At 46.1% G+C, this 20,117-nt stretch overlaps 1 protein-coding gene across 2 annotated transcripts in view; it reads left to right on the forward strand.

Annotated features, from left to right (window-relative positions):
- The window catches only part of LOC144152962 (mannan-binding lectin serine protease 1-like), a 138,913-nt gene that overhangs the window by 98,278 nt on the left and 20,518 nt on the right, over positions 1–20,117 (forward strand). For both annotated transcript variants that reach the window (XM_077684562.1, XM_077684563.1), the window contains exons 9-10: positions 6,553–6,840; positions 16,319–16,410. In XM_077684562.1, coding sequence (XP_077540688.1) covers positions 6,553–6,840; positions 16,319–16,410 — 380 coding nt within the window. The remainder of the gene's footprint in view (positions 1–6,552; positions 6,841–16,318; positions 16,411–20,117) is intronic.

A 20,117-nucleotide genomic window follows, 5' to 3' on the forward strand; every position in this document is an offset into this window, starting at 1 on the left:
CCGCATTAATCGGCTTAAATCCATGCGTCGAAATGCTATCGCATTTACTTTAAAAGTGAAATTGAGAAGGCCCCATTTTTTTTTTTTCAATTGTCATGTTCTCCTGGGGCAGTAACCAAAGGACACAACGGCACTGTACAAGAAAAAGTGATGGTGACGTAGAGAACTGTGAGTGTTTGTGTCTTAGTGCTGTTTTTATATAAGTGCCCACTCAAACTAAAATAAGTGGAAGATACGGATTTATTGTTGATGGCGTCCCTGAAGGCCTTCGCAAGCGGTCACGAATGCATTCGAATTAACAACATGAAAACTTCACACGATTTTAAACACACTGCAGATAGAAACCATAAAGAACACCCCATGATATGTTGCCACGGAATATGCGTTCTAACTTAAGTTATTGTGAATGCAAGAAGATAATTTGGGGAGATGGGAAATACCTAAAGCAAACTAGTAGTGTATACGGACTCTACATTAAATTTAGGGTAATAATAAAATGAGAACCTTATGGGCCTTGGGAACTGCAGACTATGCAAAATATTGCGTGGTGCCGTCTGGAGAATGGCAAAAATATCTTCGGATGCAAGGTAGGGTACCGGGATGGAAAACTAGAAATCACAGTTTTGAGGCCCCGGAACCGGTTCGGAACGGTTCCTTCAATTCGTTCCGGTTCGGGTTCAGTTCCAAAATGGCGGAAAAAATACGGTTCCGGTTCAGTTCCGGTTCCGGGCAAAAATTCGGGTTCGGTTCCGGTTTTCGGTTCGGTTCCGGTTCCGGTTCGACACCCTGGGAGAGACAGCAGAGCTGGCGGCCACTCTCCCTCCGTCGGAGACCCGGCTGTTGCACCTCACAAGGATTTCCGAACTTGCCGCTGAAAGTTCTCTACGACTGGAAGGCCCGGATCGTTTTTCCAGCAACCTTTCACATCTCTCCCGGAGTGGACCGCATTATACACGCGCTAGAACACGCGGCAACCGGATTCGCGAACTCGGCGTTTGTAGCGCAACCTCGGGGTCTGTGCTCCCCACTACACTCTAAATTTTTTCACGCTTAACAAGCGTTCATGAAGTATCTTGAACAAGTGCACCTAGCGAATCCCATACAATTAAGCCTGTGATGTGCATTCTTTCGGCACCTATGCCCATACTTTGTGAAGAAAATAAAGTGAGGAAGTCTGGCGAATATTGCTGCAAAGGTTGACATTTTGAACTAAAGTTTAGAGTCAAAGAAATTTAAACAGATTTGAAATTTGAGCGAAACTTTTTATTCACAATAACTTACAGGAATGCTTACGAACAGAGAAATCTAAGAAATGAAGACGGGAACTATAAAATAGGCTCCAGATGAATTTTTGATGCCGCTTTAAAGCAGCACGTGAATACTGCTATGAACATAACTTAGGCGAGGTTTAGTTTCATCGACAAATCCCGCAGAATTTTTAGCGCCCATAAAATTTCGCCGATGCCGTCACGTGTAACTACTACTTGGACGAATCCTAGTAACTGCCCGAAAGAAGACAGATCCGTAACGTCCTTTATGTAACACACACACACACACACACAAACACAGCACAAAGGCTATTTTCCAGTGGCGTGTCCAGTTGCAACTTCACGATTTCTCTGTGTTCTGCCACATACCAGCTGCTTCACGTCACCTCATACAGTGCACCGACAAACGATGTCCACGGTAGAAACCTGGCGAAGATAAAAAGCGGCTTTAATCAATGCGTTAGCACTCACATACAATACGCAAACTTTTTCCGCGATGTGCAGCACAAACGAGCACATTTTTAATGCGGTCATAAAGCGGCGGTTCACGATAAGCGGCGGTATAATGGAACACGATTTTCAGCGCTTCGTAATGTGCGCGTCGACTGTGTGAATTTGCGTTAGACAACATTTTTCGTCATTTTCGAAGTGCTCTGCGGAGGACGGGAAGAGAGGGCGGCTCCATCACCCACGGTGTAGCGCCTCCTCGCCCGAGTACGGCCACCAACGCAAACCGCAAGCGCGGTCGCGAAGTTTACCGCCAACAAGCCAAAGATGCCGAACGCCATGCGCCGAGACCGACGGAAAACGGACGGCGAACGAGAGAAACGACTCCCAGCCACAACGACAAACGTACCCCTTCCTTCTTTCTTCTCAACTTTCCCGGTCGACCGCGTGATCCGCGTCCAACAGTAGCTAGACAGAGAACTAGGCCTGACACTAACTATTGCGAAGTTCCGAGTTCAATAGGTAGATCTGCACAATACACTAAAAACGTCGTTATTCAGAAAATAGGTCCATATATTATCAGCAAAGACATTAGGGAATAATTTCGTTAACTGGATATTTCAAGCGACGTGCATGACAGCTGACTGCCCACTGTAAGAACGCCATCCGGCCGGAAAAGTGGAGTGCGTAGTGAACGGCGCCATGTCGCGCGAGAATCCCCGGCAGTCGACACTCGGTGTTCTCTTACACCAACCGCGTGGCACACCACACCGCCCAATCAAGGTCAAATCACCCATCAGACTGTTCCTTCTTCGCCACTTTTTACCACAAAAAGCGAACACTCCGCGCAGTACACACGTGAATGGCGAAAGACACGACGCACAAACCGCCTGCTTCGGCCGATGCCTCAAACGGCTCTACCTCTGTTTTCCCGCCAAAACCGCTGAAGCGAGCGCCACCTTTCAATCCCTTCCCATGACAAAATAAAGAAAAGAGGCGCAAGTCGCAGCAACATGCAGCAGCACGCCCCACGGCTCCGTTATGGATATGAATGAGGATATGCATATGCGTGATTAGGAAAGGCGCGATCGCTGGCGCGAGATTTTTCTTGGCATGATTTTTACGGGTTACACGCATGCAATCTTGCATCACGCGTAAAAGAAAGCGAATGCGGGTTTTCCCGACCCGCTTCACGCTTACATCGAAAAAAAAACCACGCGTATTTAGAGTCACGTGGTGCTCAAAACGAAGTTTACGGTGAAAAGGAGCGTGTTTCACGCTTACTATGCGTGAAAAAATTTAGAGTGTACAGGCAGGAACGCACGTGAACTAGCGAGGATAACAGCACGTGAGAGATACACTACGAAGGCTGGGCCGAGTGTTCTCGAAGGTCGAGCTGGCCCACGCCGGGTGATCCTCACGAAGCGCACACTCACGTGCGCTCGAATTTTTTTTGTATTTTTGTTGCGTGCGGCTCACGTGACGAAAGCCCGCAAGCAAGCCTGGAAGACGGCGGACGCTCCTTACGGCGCACAGGCTCACGTGCCCTCGGCTGGGCTGAGTTTTTTGGTGATGCTCTACGGCGGAAGTAAAAGCTTAAACAGCTGTGCTGTTAAAATCTGCGTGGGCCTAACTGAGGACAATGCTCATGTTTACGTGGCTCGCATTACACCGCATTTGGGTGCTTATAGGGGGAAGAAGCAATCGTACAGTTGGAAAAACGACAGCATAAAGTGTCATTGTTTTTTACAAGTATGAAAATGTCTAAAACTGCCGAGATCTGTAAGCGCAAATCGATACGCGTTGCCGTTCGAGAAATTGATAAGAAGAATTCTGGAAGAGGTATCCACCGACGATGTCCGCGCGTTTCAACAAGGACTAGCCACCAGCTCTCTTCAAAATAAGCTGCCAATTAAACAATCCAGGTACAACCCATTCTATGGAAAACTTAAAATCGGTAGTTGTCGTTAAGAAATGTCTGATTTAGCTTATAATTGGAATACCAATCACGATGCCTGCTCTCGTTGCAATTGAGCGGTTTTCCCGTCAGGCGTTCCAGCAGCACGATATTGGTGGTAGGAGGCGCTCTTTGTGCCCAAGCGAGCCGTGAAGCCGTCGTCTTGCTTGGTCTCATAAAAGCGGTCAGCACGGGATACTTGGGTGGCCCTCCTAAATCATATGCCCCACACTTGGCAAACATATTTGGGAGACACTTGGCAGACACATTTGGGAACGGAGGGAATTCAATTGGTCGGAACAAATATATATTTGTGCCAACCAATTAAATTCTCTTCCTTCGTCCTCTTCCCTCACCCCTCCACCATCCGCGGCACTGTATTCTCCCCCTCCCTCCCATGCTCCTTTTCTCACTTGCTCACCCTTCACCCACTTCACCCTCCCTCCGCTCCTTTTTTCCAACTCTCCCTTATCCACCCTCCTCCCCGCTGTTGTTTTTCATAGTCGGTGCAGCAAAAAATTTCTGAACGGACCCACCCTTAATTCCTTAAAGTAGCTTATTTTCTGCTCCAGCATGATCTCATTTGCATCATTACTTGATGGTGCGGGAAAGCACCACACGTGCAAGTTTGAATGTTCTACTTACTCTGCAAAAATAAGGCATTACGAGTTGTTAAAGACGAGTCTTCTTGGCCCACTTAAGCGCGAAAGTTTGGTCTTTCTGTCTGTCTGTCTGTTTGTCGATCTGTCTGACTGCCTGTCCCTCGATACAGCCATCCGGCCAAAAGTTAAAAAAAATGCTTGAACGATAAATTCATATAGTCAGAGCGACTCATTTAATCTGGGAAATACTTCATACTTGACAACATCTTTCAGCAAAAAGAAAACTAGCATTTTTGAGACAAAACATCAATGCGCATTTGGTACACGCAGCATTCTTTAATTGAAAATGAAGTGTGCTTGATATTTGCAACCATAAATAAAAATGCGCGTTTCAAACAATACCAGGCCCGAAATTACAAAAAGCTCTCGCGATCCTTCATCTCGATGTTCCAAGTTCGACAGTAAGCAATGGTTTCAGTCGATGGTGCGTGACCAGTGGAGCGCGGGAAAATTACACTGACTTTAGTAGACCTCTTTGGGGTTCAACGTGGGAGTATCTAAAGGGAGGAGCAGAACATGAGAGGTGGGTGGGGTAGATAAGGGAGACACTTTGGCGGCATAGTGGGCGAAGGACTATCGTCTTTCGACGACATTTGCAGCGAAGTAAGCAGATACGCGGCCTAGCTTTTTTTTTCTAACGTGGATCACCTAGAAATTCGTGCACAGCGCTGGAACGATTTCGGATTTCGGGATGCTAACCATGACAAATTCCAACCCATAAGCTTGGATTACTTGACCATTAATTACAAACGTAGTCTGGTTCTACAGTAACCCCCATCTCTGTTCTGTAAAAACCTTGCTTCCAGAGTCCTAATAATGGAACCGCAGCATGGCTGTCATTCATGAATAATTTGTAACTTTGCTGAAGTACAACAGGAATAATATTTGTCTGGCGAACAGATGGCCTAATACGTGGTTTAGTTCAAACCGGTCATTAAATTCTTATGTGGTACTTGTTTTTCCGACGCAACTATCCAATAGCGTGTTCTCCATGTTATACTATATGTTTTTATTCGTGAGTATGCGGTACTGGTGCGATTCACTTACATTGCTCCTTTAGCTGCATGATCGTCAAACAGCCCTGCCATCTGCTCAAATTAAATGTCCCGCCACGTAAGAAAGCGTTTTGGTCATACCCTCAGAAGGTCGTGATTTCGGCCTTCAGTTAAGGACGTGGTTTAAACGCGCCAGTACCACGTGGCATCCAGTTGAATGATCTGCAGAACCCAGTGAACATTGTGGTAATTTTCGGGCAGCACTCCGTTTTGAAAATTTAATGTCCGATTTTACAGTGACAGCCTGTTTTCATCTAGTTTACGAGCGTGGATAGCTGAACGGTGTAGAGCTCGTTGTTGCTAATGGCACGACTACGCGAAAGTAAACGCAGGGTCTCAAGCAGCAGCATTTATTACATTTGTTTATGTTCTTAATAGGTAGTTCCTCATGGAGTACAAACGTATAGAGGTGCCCCAACTTACCTGTTTTGATGTAGGGTTCACCACGAAGCGACATCTTATTAGTGGGACTTGACTATCTATTAAAATTCTTAATGGCCACTGGTAAGGTTGTACGTGACTTCGGACAGAGACGTAAACGGAAATGTTGTCCGCCGCGAAAATCCAGGCTTTTGGAAGTCTAAAGGCCCTTCAGTAAACAACGTCTTTTTTATCAGTGCCATACGTGAGGAATGGGTAGCGACCTCAATCTTTTCACTAGTAACCAATTTGCTGGTTTGATTCACGATTTCTATATACAAAGTAAATTTAAATCCCCGTAAGGGAGTTATTCAATATATTCAGAGGCAGAAAACCAGGAAGTGCTGGTGGATGGCTATAAATCATAGGCTCAGTGAAATAAAATGTGCAACAACCGCAATATAAAAGACGTGATCCACAGGGGATAAAACCGAAACTCTCGTGTAAGTGTATGCTTCCCCACCGCAAAACAAGAGCACTAGATGGAGTCCAACGCATGGACGTCGACGTAACAAACCTCCGTCATTACTTTTATATGAAGGGTCTCAACGCCCCACGCAATTTAGTAGCACTCGCTTACTTGAAGCGCCTGAAGTCTATATGATCACTTGAAAAGTCTGACTACGTAGTTCAGTGTCGCACAAACTTTCACTTTATCTTCCATAGGACAAGGAATCGGCTTCTAGCCGAGTTCGTACTGTACGTAGGTCTGATCCGATGTTTCTCCCTCAATCTCTGCGCAGTGCAACGCAAGGTTCCCCAGGACACGAGCTTCACCCGGGGCGAGACGGTGATCCTGCCGTGCGAGGCCGGCGGGGCGCACGTGGCCACCCACTGGTCCCGTAACGGCGCCCAGCTGCGCACGGGCGTCAACAGGGTCACCATCCTGCCCATCGGCTTCCTCACCATCAACGACTCGCGGCCAGAAGACAGCGGCGTCTACGCCTGCGTCGCCACCGACGTCGCCAAGAACTGCTCACGATCCTTCTCGGCGGCGGTGGCCGTGCTGCCCAAGTCGCGCCTGCAAGAAGGTCAGCACCTCATCCTGCCACCATCGCCCGCGAACCACAGCTCCCCCCGTTAGACGCCACTAGCTTGCCTCGCAATAAAGCTTCTTTTCCCCCGCACACCACCTCCACCCAGCCGCACTTAGCGTGTGACTTGCAACAACCACCTGGGCAGTGGCTTGTGCACACGATCGAGGAGACCGGATTCCCTAGAGGAAAAACCGGTGGTGCCAAAGCACACAGACATATGGATGTTGAGCGGCATATGTCAACTTCTTTTTAATACATTTTTCATCTTCTGTAGCCACCCCCTTTTATTGCTCTGACACTCCAGCTTCGTTCTCTTAGTCTTTTTCAATAGAGTTAACACACCGGGCCTACTTTGCCATCTGGTTCTTGATAAGTATTAGCCGTGAGTTTGTCTCAGCCATTTTTAGTGGATGCAATGAGCGTATGTTACACTATTCCTTATAATAGTGGTGTCGAGTAGAACGACTAGCTCCTAAAGTTGGTGCAGGACTACGGCTGCATGTCACGTCTGATTCTACTCGGGAAAGAGTATTGAGTGTCGGGGCAGACTGCGTACAACCAGAAGGCCAATAGCCAGCTTCATGTCGGCCAGTTGGTACGACATGATCAAAGGTCTTAAGGTCTAGTGTCTGCGTTTTTCTTGCGCCTTAATACCTCAAACCAGAAGGGTGCTGACACTTGTGCAGCGTGGGCAGCCGGTGGCCGATCTACAGCACGCGGCCAAACATACAATTCCTCCTTTTTCATTATATAACTTATTATTTGCTCTTATAAGCCCCACATGAAAGTGACGTACGGAGACAGGAGCACGAATCTCCTGTTGCTGGCAACTGGAGTCTTTAGTGGAAATGCACAATTATATACCGGCACAATCTGCTTGTCGCCTAAAAATGTAGCACTCCACATGTGCAAACAGAGCCCCTGGCTGTCAATACTCTAATCAATTACTTCCAAGAAAACACTGCTTGGCTCCAGAAGGAAAAAGCGAAGCAAACAAAACCATGCGCTCAAGTACTATCTAATCTTGTCTAAAACGCGACACGCTGGCGAAAATAAAGCCGCAGCTGAGCAACAAACAAACATTTTTTCTCCTGCATAGGAGTCTCGTTCATCGGGAGGAGGAATGCAAAACCTTAGTAGGCTTAAAAAATAAAACCTCAACAAAAAAACCCTAGCCTTCTGGGCCTTCATATATCTTGCTTTTTTCCACTTGAAGTCATACTAAAGAGGGTTTTTGTGTCCGATCAGGAAATGCTGTTTTATCCTAAAAAACCTCCTTGTATCGTGGTGGGCGTTTCGTCTTCTATTTTACCAGCTGACTGTTGACAGTGTTTACCAGTTATCAGACGAAGTTTCCCCTCGAGTCTCGAGCGAGAGAAGCTTGCTTTTAGAAAGTTAGACGGACAACTGCCTAAAGAAACATGCTTCCTCCCTGCTGTATCCAAAGAAATGAACTTCTAAAAGAAAGAGTACAAGCGTAAGGAATTGGGGAGCTTCTAGTGTTAGCCAGTTGGGATTCGTCGCTACAGAGACAGAGCTGCCTTTCCTAGATTTTCTTAGTGCCTTTTCTTTGGCTAGAAGCTGTCGATTCTTTGAAGTCTCTGTTGGGGCTTTTCGTTCACGGCCCTCAGCAGCCTGTGTTCGAATAAACTGATTTCGCTCGGTTCGCTTGGAAGATTACTTTTGACGCATGGTTTTGTGTGGTCGGTGTTTATCCTGTTCAAGAGCCAAGAAGTGTTTAGTCAGTCGCTTGTGACCACGGGGCAGATGTGATAACCCCGAACGTCTGTGAATACATGTGGAATGCTCGTTTTTTTCACAGCCTCCTGTATATAATTGTGCATTTTGAATAAAAGCTTGCGTTTGAAGTAAGATCGCGTCTCCTTCGTATCTTTTTCCGACGACCGTTTCACTATAGCTCTGTTTATGATAAAAATTTACGCACTTGCTCAGCATTTACGTCATGTCTCACCATTTTCCACCATGAAACAGCTGCCTTGCTCAAAGTTAATCTGGGAAATATCACCACGGAACTACGAAAGGAATGATGTGTTATCATTTATCAATTGCCAACAATGAAAAAGAGATCGAAGTATTTTGCCTTCTTTTACTGTTTCGCTGTCTGCGCACTACTTCACAAATCTGTGTAGTAGTGCACTAAACCACTTGGCTGTTTCCCATCCACCCAGCGGAAACTTTGAGTAACACCCTATTTTCATTGGGTTTGGCATAGTTCCCTTGTATGCTTGAGATGGGTAGTGGCGAAAAAATATCGATGGCAAGGCACGGCCAGAACAAACGCGCGCAAACTTGCAACCATGTTCCTGTAAAAATGCAGTGTAAATGAGAAAAATCCGTGAGGCCAGTGGCGTCATCCTGAAGAGTACAATTAGATTGCCAACTACTAGTGGTAGTGGCGTCGTGCATGCAATGGGCCCTGTCGTGAAGAGTACAGTCAGATTGTCAGCTACTAGTGGTGCGTGGACACGCGTGTCATCCAGCCTCATGATGAAGCAGGCCTTAAGTATTAGTCTGTTACATCTATTTCTAGATTTTATATAGTGCTATTCGGTGCGATATAGGGGCTGAATATACAGGCGCTATACAGCGTGTTAAATAGGACTGCCCTAGCCTTATTTTTTACTACCATATTGTGTTCATGGACTTATCCCTGGATACACTGCCCACTTTTAAAAGAGCAAACCTTCTTTCAACTCCATGGAATTTTATAGGAGGCGTTTTCGGTACATTCCATAAAATGATATCGATGCTTGTGATGGCGCACGGTTCGGGCATTTTGTACCTCCATAAGCTGCCTATCTTATGCTGTTAGCGCAAGGCGCGTGAAAAGCAAACATTAGTCTCGCGAAATCCCTACTACGCCATGTTTTGCAAGGTCATTCATCGCGTCACAATGACCTTGAGCTGCCGGAGCGCAAGTGTGGTGGGTTTGACGTCACGCCACGTGATCCGCTGCATGGAGGCCTCACACCTGCGCTCTCTCGGAGTCACGCCACTGCGGTACCACGTGACTAGACGAGAGTTTTTCGGCTGCTTCGCCTGCGCCCGGTCGCTCGGTTTTTCCATGTATGGCACGCCGGCTGGTCCGTCTGGGCGTGCACTTCAGTGGAAGCGACAGGCTTAATCCAACCATTCAGTAGCCTAGCCTTTATGAAAGACTGTGGGCATAGTCTTTGCAGAGCCGAGCAAAACAGACCCTTCGGTCGTGAGAACAGGGTTTACAAGTGTTAAGCCTGATTCCTATTTACTTGGAATTTATCTGACATTTTTCAATAAACCAGTAACGAGAAGCGATTTCGAAAGTTAAAATTACTTGGACGGGGGCCCTCTGGTTTCTTTACCCTCTTTCGTCCTGCGTGTACTACCGCCACTGCTAAGTCAACAATTTCTTACACCAATCCTCTCTCCTCACGCTTTTACTACTTCGTGTTGTAGCGCATAAAATGAGCGTGAGTGCGCAGTGCTTTTAACAATGACAAGTTACAAGAACAGTTAAAATGCGATTTTTCACTGTGCAAATTGAAGGTATGCTGCCGTAGACTTACGTTTCGGCTGCTGTCGATTTCTAGTTGAGTTGGCAAAGCAGCAGTTCCAACAGAAAAGAGACGCGACATTATTAAGAGACTGATTAGATCGACAAAAATAAAAACGAGCAAAGAGTTCAATAATGGCGTGTCGTATGCAGAAAATCTCCAATGAAGGGGGCCTTCACCCTTTCTTGTTGCACAACGCGCAGAATAAAATTGTGGCGGGGAATGACTGCCAGCGTATAAAATTAAAGGGTTTTTCACAGGTGGGCGGTCATTTGTTCTTGCTTTATTATTCGTTTGTGTAAAAAGTTCCCAGAGAAAAAGAAGTTTTATGGCGCGTCACAAACATTCTTGTGCGTCCTCTGCCATCCTCCTCTCATGTGGCAGAATGGCGATGCTATCCCTTACGTCTTTTAATTTGACGGGGCTCCGTGCAGTCATCCGGATCTTACTCACTTTTCTTACCTTACATTGTCTTTAAGAAACATCCCCATGGGTTCTTTACGGTAAAATAAGCGCTCAGCTCCTTGTCGAGTTTCATGGCCGTATTGATTACATTTTCACTTCAGCGTACGGGACGAGGGCAGAGTTAGACACACGAGAACCAAGTGAATGCAATGAGTCCGTCTTTATTTAAAAATATGTCAGTGAGCAGGTTGTTAAATTCGGAGCTCAGGAAGAAAATTGTGGGTTTCGTTAATTGCGCGCTTAAGACTCGGCGAGAGATTCTTAACACGTGATGGTGTGCGCTTATTTTTCCCGTTAATAGAAGAGCAGGCTTCGGGTCACAGTCGCACTTCTTTGGTAGTGAGCGTCATTGTCTTATGACGTCTATGCGCAGTAGTGGGGAGGGGGGGTTCAGTATTTGCTCAGTATTCACCCAGTAGACCCTGGGGCACAGCGCTGGACCTTCGAGAAAGGCCGGGAGGCATGTCCGCAGATTCTCTTCCGGTGCCGTGCGCTGCCTTTTTTTCGCTAATTCAAGTGGGCGCAACGAACGTCCGTAGTAGCGCTCAGTCGGACTTTCTGGAACTGCGTGTCCAGCTCAGTCTCGTTGTCGCAAATCGGCTTGCAGTTGAATGTGACTTAAGGGTCCCGGCCGCAGTTTATCTGGCTGTTGAAGGATAAATACGTGTTTAAGAGAAAAAGATTTCGCTTTGTGATGGGTTAGTGCCCAAACTATTTTGAGTTCCTAAATCAAGACTATCCGCTGCGAGTAAATCTGTATCCGGTAACACAGCGCTACCATGTCGATAGCAACCTCTGGGTCCATCTTGAGCGGCGACGATTACCACGCCCCGTGGACAGCAACGATAATACTCGCACACGTGACAGCAGGGGCTACTCTCGGACACGCCTTCGGGCAGGAAAAGAATAGGGCTGCGAAAAGCAACATTCCGATGATGTCACTGCACTGGCTAATCCACCACACCACTGCAGGGGCACAAACATTTCCTTCCGAAGCATAGTCAGACAGCCAACGCCGTGACACAACGCGCTCTAGACACAACCGTTACGCGGTAAGGCCCACCCTACCGCCTTTCAAACGACAAGACTTTTTCCTGCTGCCTGTCAATTAAAGCCGAATCCTCTTGGAACAGTCCGGTTTGGAACGGCTATGACAGGACTGGATACTTTTCTGCAATAAAATCAACACGATTTTCTCTCACGATGAATGTGTTATTGGACACTGCCTTGTTCTTTCCTCTGTGCGCAGTTTTGTCAAGTTAACATTATTTAAAACAACCTCCATAGTGGATGGAGATAATATTTCGGCCAGAAGCCGAGTGTATTTCCGGCACGGAAATGGAATGCCTGAAGAAAAGTGATAGTGCTTCATTATGTAAATAGGCGAACCGAGGAAGAAAGTGCAGATAAACGTGTAACGTGCAGAACCTAAACCTTGGTTTTGAAATATATTGTAGGAGGGGTCGCAGATTGATTTAGGTCACGTGGGCATCTTTAACGCGCGCCGAAAACAGCTGCACCTTGGGCGTTTTTGTACTTCGCCCTCATCATACATTCAGCCCCCGCGGTGGAAACGACAATTATAATGTCCGACGTCAGAGCTCGACGCCTGAAGGCTCAACCACATGCACGCATAAAATCGACGTACTCGCGCAACGACGTACGCCTGCGGCGACATACGCCGCTGCCTTTACGCCGACCGAGGACTAGTAACCACATATCGCCGCAACGCGCGCGTAAACCAACGCGCCGCGCACTGTGGCTCGACTACTCCGGACTCAGCTTTGTGGCGACCAGTTCAACTACATTTTAACTCAAATAAAACAAATAGTGCCTATTCTCACAAAAGTACGTATATTTAATACAGAAATAACTAAAACAGTTCTCGGGACATTAAAACGGTAAGGATTAGTATGCATACTTGGCAGGCACAAAACCTTCCGCTACATTTGGCGTAAACTGCCTTACTCTCATAGTTGCTCGTTGCTTCGAGTGTTTTGTCCGGTTGTTTGGTCTCCGTATTTTCAAATTACTTCGTTTTATCGCATAATTAATAGTGAAGTTAGCTTATTTATCAATTCTCTCTCTTGTTTTGCGACCTGACCGCCGATAACATCACCGCCAGAGGTCTACGTCAACACCGTGCGCCTTACGTGCGCCCGAAAGTTTGCGTCGATGTCTGGCGGGCTCTAACTTGGGCGTAACAAGTGCGTACCAATGCATTCGGCGTACCCGGAGTACGCCGGTTCCTTACGCGCTTACGCCGGTTTACGTCGTTGCGCGAGTACGTCGGTTTTACGCGTGCATGTGGTTAGGCCTTTAGCAGTTGTGGAACTTCGTGTGGCACGTTAGGAAAGCAAACTTGCACACAAAGCTTGTCCTCAACTTCTCTTCGTGAGTCACTTTGAAGTGATGACAAATGCATGTTGCTGTTGAATGCACTTTAACGGATTGATTCAACTTCCTCCATTACGACGATAAAGACGGGATGGTTCGTGAGGCACCGATATTCGTTCCAACGTTTTCTTCGGTGTATGTTACTTAACAAGCCTGTGGTCAGTGTGTCTAGAAATATGTGTTTAAAAAAGAAAAACGGTACCAGCGTGTCTGTTTACTTGGGATTAAACAGTTATTGGCTATGTCGTACCTAATGCTCTCGCAATTATTAGTAATCGATGTATCTTTTTTTTTTTGCCATTGGATGGCTGTGCATTTTTTATGAATAATTTCAAATAATTAAAGTTCAAGGCGCTCCTTGGAACGCCGCCGAAAAGTGGATAATTTATATACACATGCTGCCTATTGCAAGACACGTGCAAGTATTGCATTGCGTAAAGGCCTCCTTTAAAGCGACGTTTCGAACGATTTTTCCAGAATGAGGTAATTGTTCGATCACTTTTTGTTGGAGTCCTTCGGCACATCACTGGCTGCCAAATATACAGCGTGCTCATCAGTGGTTGGTGAACGCTTTTTCCTTGGTGCCTTTGTTGATCGCCGATACCAGTTCGGACTCTCTTGCATGCCTTATTCGAGCCACAGTGGTCGAAATATTTGCTGCCCGAAGATATCAACTGAATTGCGAGCGTATCCGTTCGGTGGAGTAGATTACTGCCCTCAAGTACTGTCCTGTCGTTTTGAAAGCGTCGTTTTAGGTCTTTAGGCTAATTATTTAAACAAAGTGCTATAAAAAGTGTTTCATCTAACGCAGACGAGCTCAATTTATTTTATTTACTATAAGGAACTTTTCAATCATTTCCATCGAATTATTTCTGTCTGGTTTTGAAAAAACATGTACATGACCTTCTGCCGACATGTGTAGACGGTGAGGGTTAACTATAGGGCTTTTTCAAGCCACACACATATAGCGTAAGTTTTCGCTTGGTAAAAAATACCACTGTATCTTCCCTCTCTTTCACTTTCTCCCTCTTACAAGCACACACACACACACACACAAACACACACACACACACACACACACACACAAGCACACACACACACACACACAAGCACTCACACACACACACACACACACACACACACACACACACACACACACACACACACACACACACACACACACACACACACACGCACACGCACACACACACGCACCCACGCATGCACGCATAGGAACCAAGAAAACTCACAGAGAGCACGTAAAAGTGAGAAGAGTGAAACATAACGATGTTTGCTGCTTTTGGGAGTTTACTTGCCTTAATCGACTGTTACAAATGTGTCAAAGCAAGTACACTTTTCGAAACGTAAGAACGTAAGTAGTAGACTTCGTAGTTCTTGTTTTTCTGCATCTTGGAAGTCACCTACAAAAATAACATGCTCTGACGACGTTTAGGCTCTTAAGGCAACCTTTCCTCTTGGATGGCGCAATTATCATTGCGTCCGGGTTGTTAAGCCGGACTACACAATCGTATAGGCTGAGGGTCTGCGGCATTGCAAGCCCTGCGTTGATGTTTTCATTCTTCTTACGACGTCGTAGGGTGGCCGTTGCACCAGCTATATACGACGTCGTGCAAACATAGAACATTTGTTGTTGTTTTCTTGCTTTTGGGAGGCGGTGTGGTGATCGGTACTCCTCGGACGTGCATTTCTTGCATACCAGCCAAGGTAACAATTTTGTGGGGTCACTGACGCTCACAGTGGACGTCCGTCAAGAGGAGAACACCTCGTTCAAGGTTGAAATGAATCAACTGCAGGCCGCAAGGTATCTACCACCTCCACCAAGAGGCTTGCGTTCCTTTCAAAAGAGGTTTGACAACTGGAATTATTCAGTGCAGACTTCTTCCATTGCCAGATGTCAGGAGATTATGGTTAGGGCAACTTTTATTCCGTGGTATTTGCTCTCGGTGTGTGTCCATCCTTGTGTTTCTGTAACGGGTATCATGACGCATGCGGTGCCGAACACAAACCTGGAAAACAAAATTTTTTTGCCAGTGTGGTGTCGGGGATTGAACCGAGACCCCTGTGCTTTTGAGGCAGTATCCGTAACTACTCAACTGCGACTACCTGTTTTAATATTCTCTTAAAGCATAAAGAACATATGTGCGGGATTACGCCCACGGGATTGGCACATAACTAGGCAAAATACATCAATGAGGAAATTTGCAACTTCTGAATATTTATTTTGATCGGCATGCACGCTGCCCGCGTGTCCCCGCTGGTAACACGTGTAACGGTGGCTTTAGTGCACAGGTTTTGTGGCTGGTTTGAACGTCCAAGAGATAGAACTGAAAACATCCGGGCTTGTTATTTAGACATGAAAAGAACACCACAAATACATGTCGTTGGCGCCATGCACTCACGCCCCTTCACGCACACATGACAATCGACACATACCGACCCGGCAGAGTGACCAAAAAGTGGCAGAACCACAGCCTTACTAGTAAATTTATAGAATCTTGGGTCCTAGGCAGATCCCTCGGTTGACACATGGCACAAGCATACGCTCTCTTCCTTGTTAGTTTGTAGCCGCGTCATTGTAGCCGCGTCACTGTACATAAATAGCTGTCGCTGAAGGTTGTATCCCTAAGGTGATACAACCTACTTTCGCCAAGTACTGGTGCGCGAAAGTACCTAAATAAACTATCGTCGCCATCTCGACACTGACAAACCACGCCTGCGAATTGTCTTTGCCCCAAGCTAGAAACGACCGTTGCTACGTTACTGAAGTGTTATCCGCTATTGCGAATGTGCGAGCTGCGCCGGTAGAACAAAAACCACCAAAAGTACGCGCTGTTCCCTCCCCATCACTCTCACAAAAACTTGCAAAACCCTGAAAAGCCCGCTAAAGAAATAAATAATGGGGGAGTGGTTAGCCGCAACGACAGCGCGCATATATATATACGGTACCGCATAGTGCTTTCTTGTCTCCTGACCGGTCGCCCCGTAGTACCGAGCTCCGTACTAAGACGTCGTTCGCGCTCTCTTCTCTGGCGCAGTGTGCGGCCGTGTGGATCTGGACAAGGCGAACGCGCCGGCCGAACGCATCTCCGGCGGCCACGACGCGCCCAAGGGAGCCCACCCGTGGCAGGTATGGCTTTTAATGAGCGTGCCCACTCTCCAAACCGGTACGTGGGAAGCCCACTCCACAAAAAACCTTTCTGGGCCGGTGTCAAATGCCCCGAGGGCGCTGACGAGGAAAATGAGCCTTCCTAGAAATCCCCGCCGCACTTGCGGAATCGGGCACCGATCGTAAACAACCGGGTGATTGCTTTTTTAGAAGCCACTTCATCTGTTTATGCTCTTTGTGCCATTCCAGTATCTTTGGGGTGATGTTTTCACTGGGGTGCAAGTGCGTTGGCCCGGCGTAGGTTTCACAGATTTCGTGAGGGCAGTTTCTGGTGGTGACGAAAGCCGCTTAAAACAGAGCACGCCAGATTCTCGGACTTCTTAGGCGCAAACTTCAGCTGAAATTTGTTGTAAATTGCCAAACGAAATCCGAAGCACCAGTATGTATTTACAATCCTTCTGGGCAACAGCGCGAAAGAGTGCGTGTTCTGTAACCCAGTTATCAGCCCGGCAGGGCCCGTTTGTCTCTTCTTCATGAGGGAATGGAAACTGAAAGCGCAAAATAGACACGGACAAAGAAAGGGGACAACAGGACGAGCGCTCGTCCTGTTGTCCCCTTTCTTTGTCCGTGTCTATTTTGCGCTTTCAGTTTCCATTATGCATCACCAACAGGCCGAAACCATGACCCTTTTGTTCTTCATGAGGTTTTGAGTGTTGACTATGTGGGGGTGGGGTACGAGGGAGTGTGTTCGATTTGAATGCTTTGTTCTCGCTCTCTTCTTTTTTGTTGCAAACGTTTATATTCCGCACGAATAGCGTGAATAAATTAGTTGCGAGTCAGCGCTCGTCCTGTCCGTTCCCTTCGTCCACTTCTTTTTTCCCACTTGCCCAGCTCGCCACTCTGTATTTACAAACCTACAGATGTGTTCTCTAAAGATTCACTGTAACGCTGTTTAATCAGATGAACCTACAGTCACTACGCCTAGAAATATATATATTTTGAAAACTGAAAGTAAAATCACAAAAGGTCTTACGTGTAAATAATAATGACAATAACGCATTTTAAGACATTCGCAAGTGTATTTAATTTATACCTTTTTTGTCAGAAATGGAAGAATGTGGCACATATTGGCTGATGAAATATGATATGTTTCCGAAAATTTCAGAACAAATGACCTTGTTGAAAGTAGTCGGAAAGCGAAACATTTATGCGTTTACGCTGGTAGTAGGTGCATATTTAGGGAGTGGGTTGTGTGAACACGTTAAGGGAAGTTAGCGCAACTATAAGTGCGAGTTAAGTTGAAACAACTTTGGGGCTACTTATTCGCGTTTTGAGCAAAGTAACGTATATATGTCCACTCGCTGGGGGTCGATCAAGTAGCAAAAAATGTGTAAAAACAAAAGAACATCAAGGGAAAACATAGAACGGAACACTAAAATCCTGGAAAAAAACCATCGGAGGTCTCGTGGCTCTCATTTCACATGGGTATGCCGGTTTCTGCAGCAAAAACTTGCTTGTCCAATAGACGGATGTTATCCAAAATGCACGATACGCGACCAGGACCTTTAGCGCAACCAAGCAATGTGGCCGAGAATGCAAGCTATAGTTCTAGAGCTATAGCTCTTCTAAGAAGCCTTTTCCCACTTTTTTCTGCTGACCTAGAAGTAAATACCTAAAATCTACCACCTGCGCATACACCACTACAAAAAGGAAACAAAGCAAAACGAAACGTCACTTGCGGCTTATTAACTAGAAGTGAAAATAGACACTGACACCTTCGCTCAGAAGCGCGAACAGATGAAATATTTAACTCTAAGTAAGCTAGGACTACACCGCTAGGACTACATGTACAGTTAGTTTTGTTCACCACGTCATATTGTGGTGGGTGAAATTATTGCGAACGACCCGCCGCGCTGGCTCAGTGGCTAAGGCGTTGTGCTGCTGAGCACGAGGAGGCGGGTTCAATTCCCTGCCGCGCCGGCCACTTTTCTGAAGGAGGCGAATAGCAAAAACGCCAGTGTGTTGGAGATTTCGGCGCACGTTAAAGATTCCCAAGTGGTCAAAATTAATCCGGGGCCCTATACTACGGCATGCCTCATCGCCTGCGTTGCGTCGGTGCGTTAAACCCTACAATCAACCAATCAATCAATCAATCAATCAATCAAATTTATGCGAACCACTTATATCACCAACAAAACATTTGAGTATATAAGTTTGACTGAGTAGAAACCACATCATTATCAAGCCCTTCATCACCCCTCTCTACTATAAACGTAGAAAATAAGCATTACGTATTCTAATATTAGATCAGCGCGTCTTTTTTAGAACGCTGATGAAAAGAGGGGGTGGGGGAGAGTGAATGCACTTATTATCATCCCTGCATAGAACTCTGACTGAAATTCCCGTTGTGTACCGTATTCAACCTTTCCCTTTCCGTCAGCTAACTGGCATTGTTCGTTCCAGTTTTCATGAGCCTCTTTGTAATCTTTTGAGAAATTACCTTCGCACTGTAAAATGCCCAACGAATACAAGGGCCATTCTTGAAACTCGCGTACATTTTGCTTCTCGAACGCGGCATTTGCAACAGAGCGATTTTCTATCATACGCTCCAGTGTCGGTCCCACGATGTGCCTGAGCAACGTGCGTAAAAACCATGCCCACACGACTCTAGGTAAATGAAAACGTTCTAAAAGTAAAAATAATAAATAGAAGATGAATAAACAGAATAATGAATAGATGAATAAATAGAGTAATGAATAGATGAATAAATAGAAGAATAAAATTACCTACTAAAGTACGCCGTTTTAGAATTACAATTAGTGCTTGCACTTTCTCAGCACAGAAAGGGTAGATTTCATTTCATTTCATTTATTTACTCTCAGTGACGTGAGGCGTTACAGAGACGAGGGGTGCAATATTAAATGACAAGAGAAAAGAAAACAGCAGGGTGGTTCCAGAAAGTGATTGCTGACTGCGGATTTGAAGTGCGCAGCGTCACTGATGGAGACGATGGAGGCTGGAAGGTGATTCCACTGCAAGCTGCTCATTGGAACAAACGAGTTCAGGTAGAGGTTTGTTCGGGAGTTTGGCACACCAACTTTTAACGGATGATCAATGCGTGATGACACGTATGGGGGAACTGAAAAAAGGGATTGCTTTAAGGTCTGATTGGTGTAAAATATTTTATGGAAAACACATAGATGTGGCTGATGCGGAGTTCTTTTCCATGGCGACAATTTTTTCCCTGCTTGAGGCGCATTGTAGCCTCGAACGCTGAACAACGGCCTCTTCCACGACCCAAGCCATTAAAATCTCATCGCTTCTCTCGAGCTTGTTCAAAATAATTCCGTTCGCTTTACCCTAGCAAACTATAACGGTACCGCCAGCATATCTTCACTGAAAAGCAGCATTTGCCTTCCATCTTTATCATCACTCAGGAAACATATTTGGTTAACCATGCTGCACAAAATATATCATCATTCCACCCTGCGCAACAAACTCTTACCCCAACCAGTGTACATTTGCCATCGCATTGATGACCGCCACAAGGCGGGTATTAACTATAATCATACAAAATCTGCCACTCAGTCATTCTTGCCACGCTCATCCCGAGAATGGAACCACCCTCCAGCTGAAATTGCGACTATAATTGATAACCAATTGTTCTGGGATGCCCTATCCACTATTGTATATGCAGGAAATATCTTATGTTTCATCTCAGTTTAGTG

This window comes from Haemaphysalis longicornis, unplaced genomic scaffold (assembly GCF_048455015.1).
Source record: "Haemaphysalis longicornis isolate Haplotype H1 unplaced genomic scaffold, Haemaphysalis longicornis Haplotype H1 scaffold_9, whole genome shotgun sequence".
NCBI lineage: Eukaryota > Metazoa > Arthropoda > Arachnida > Ixodida > Ixodidae > Haemaphysalis > Haemaphysalis longicornis.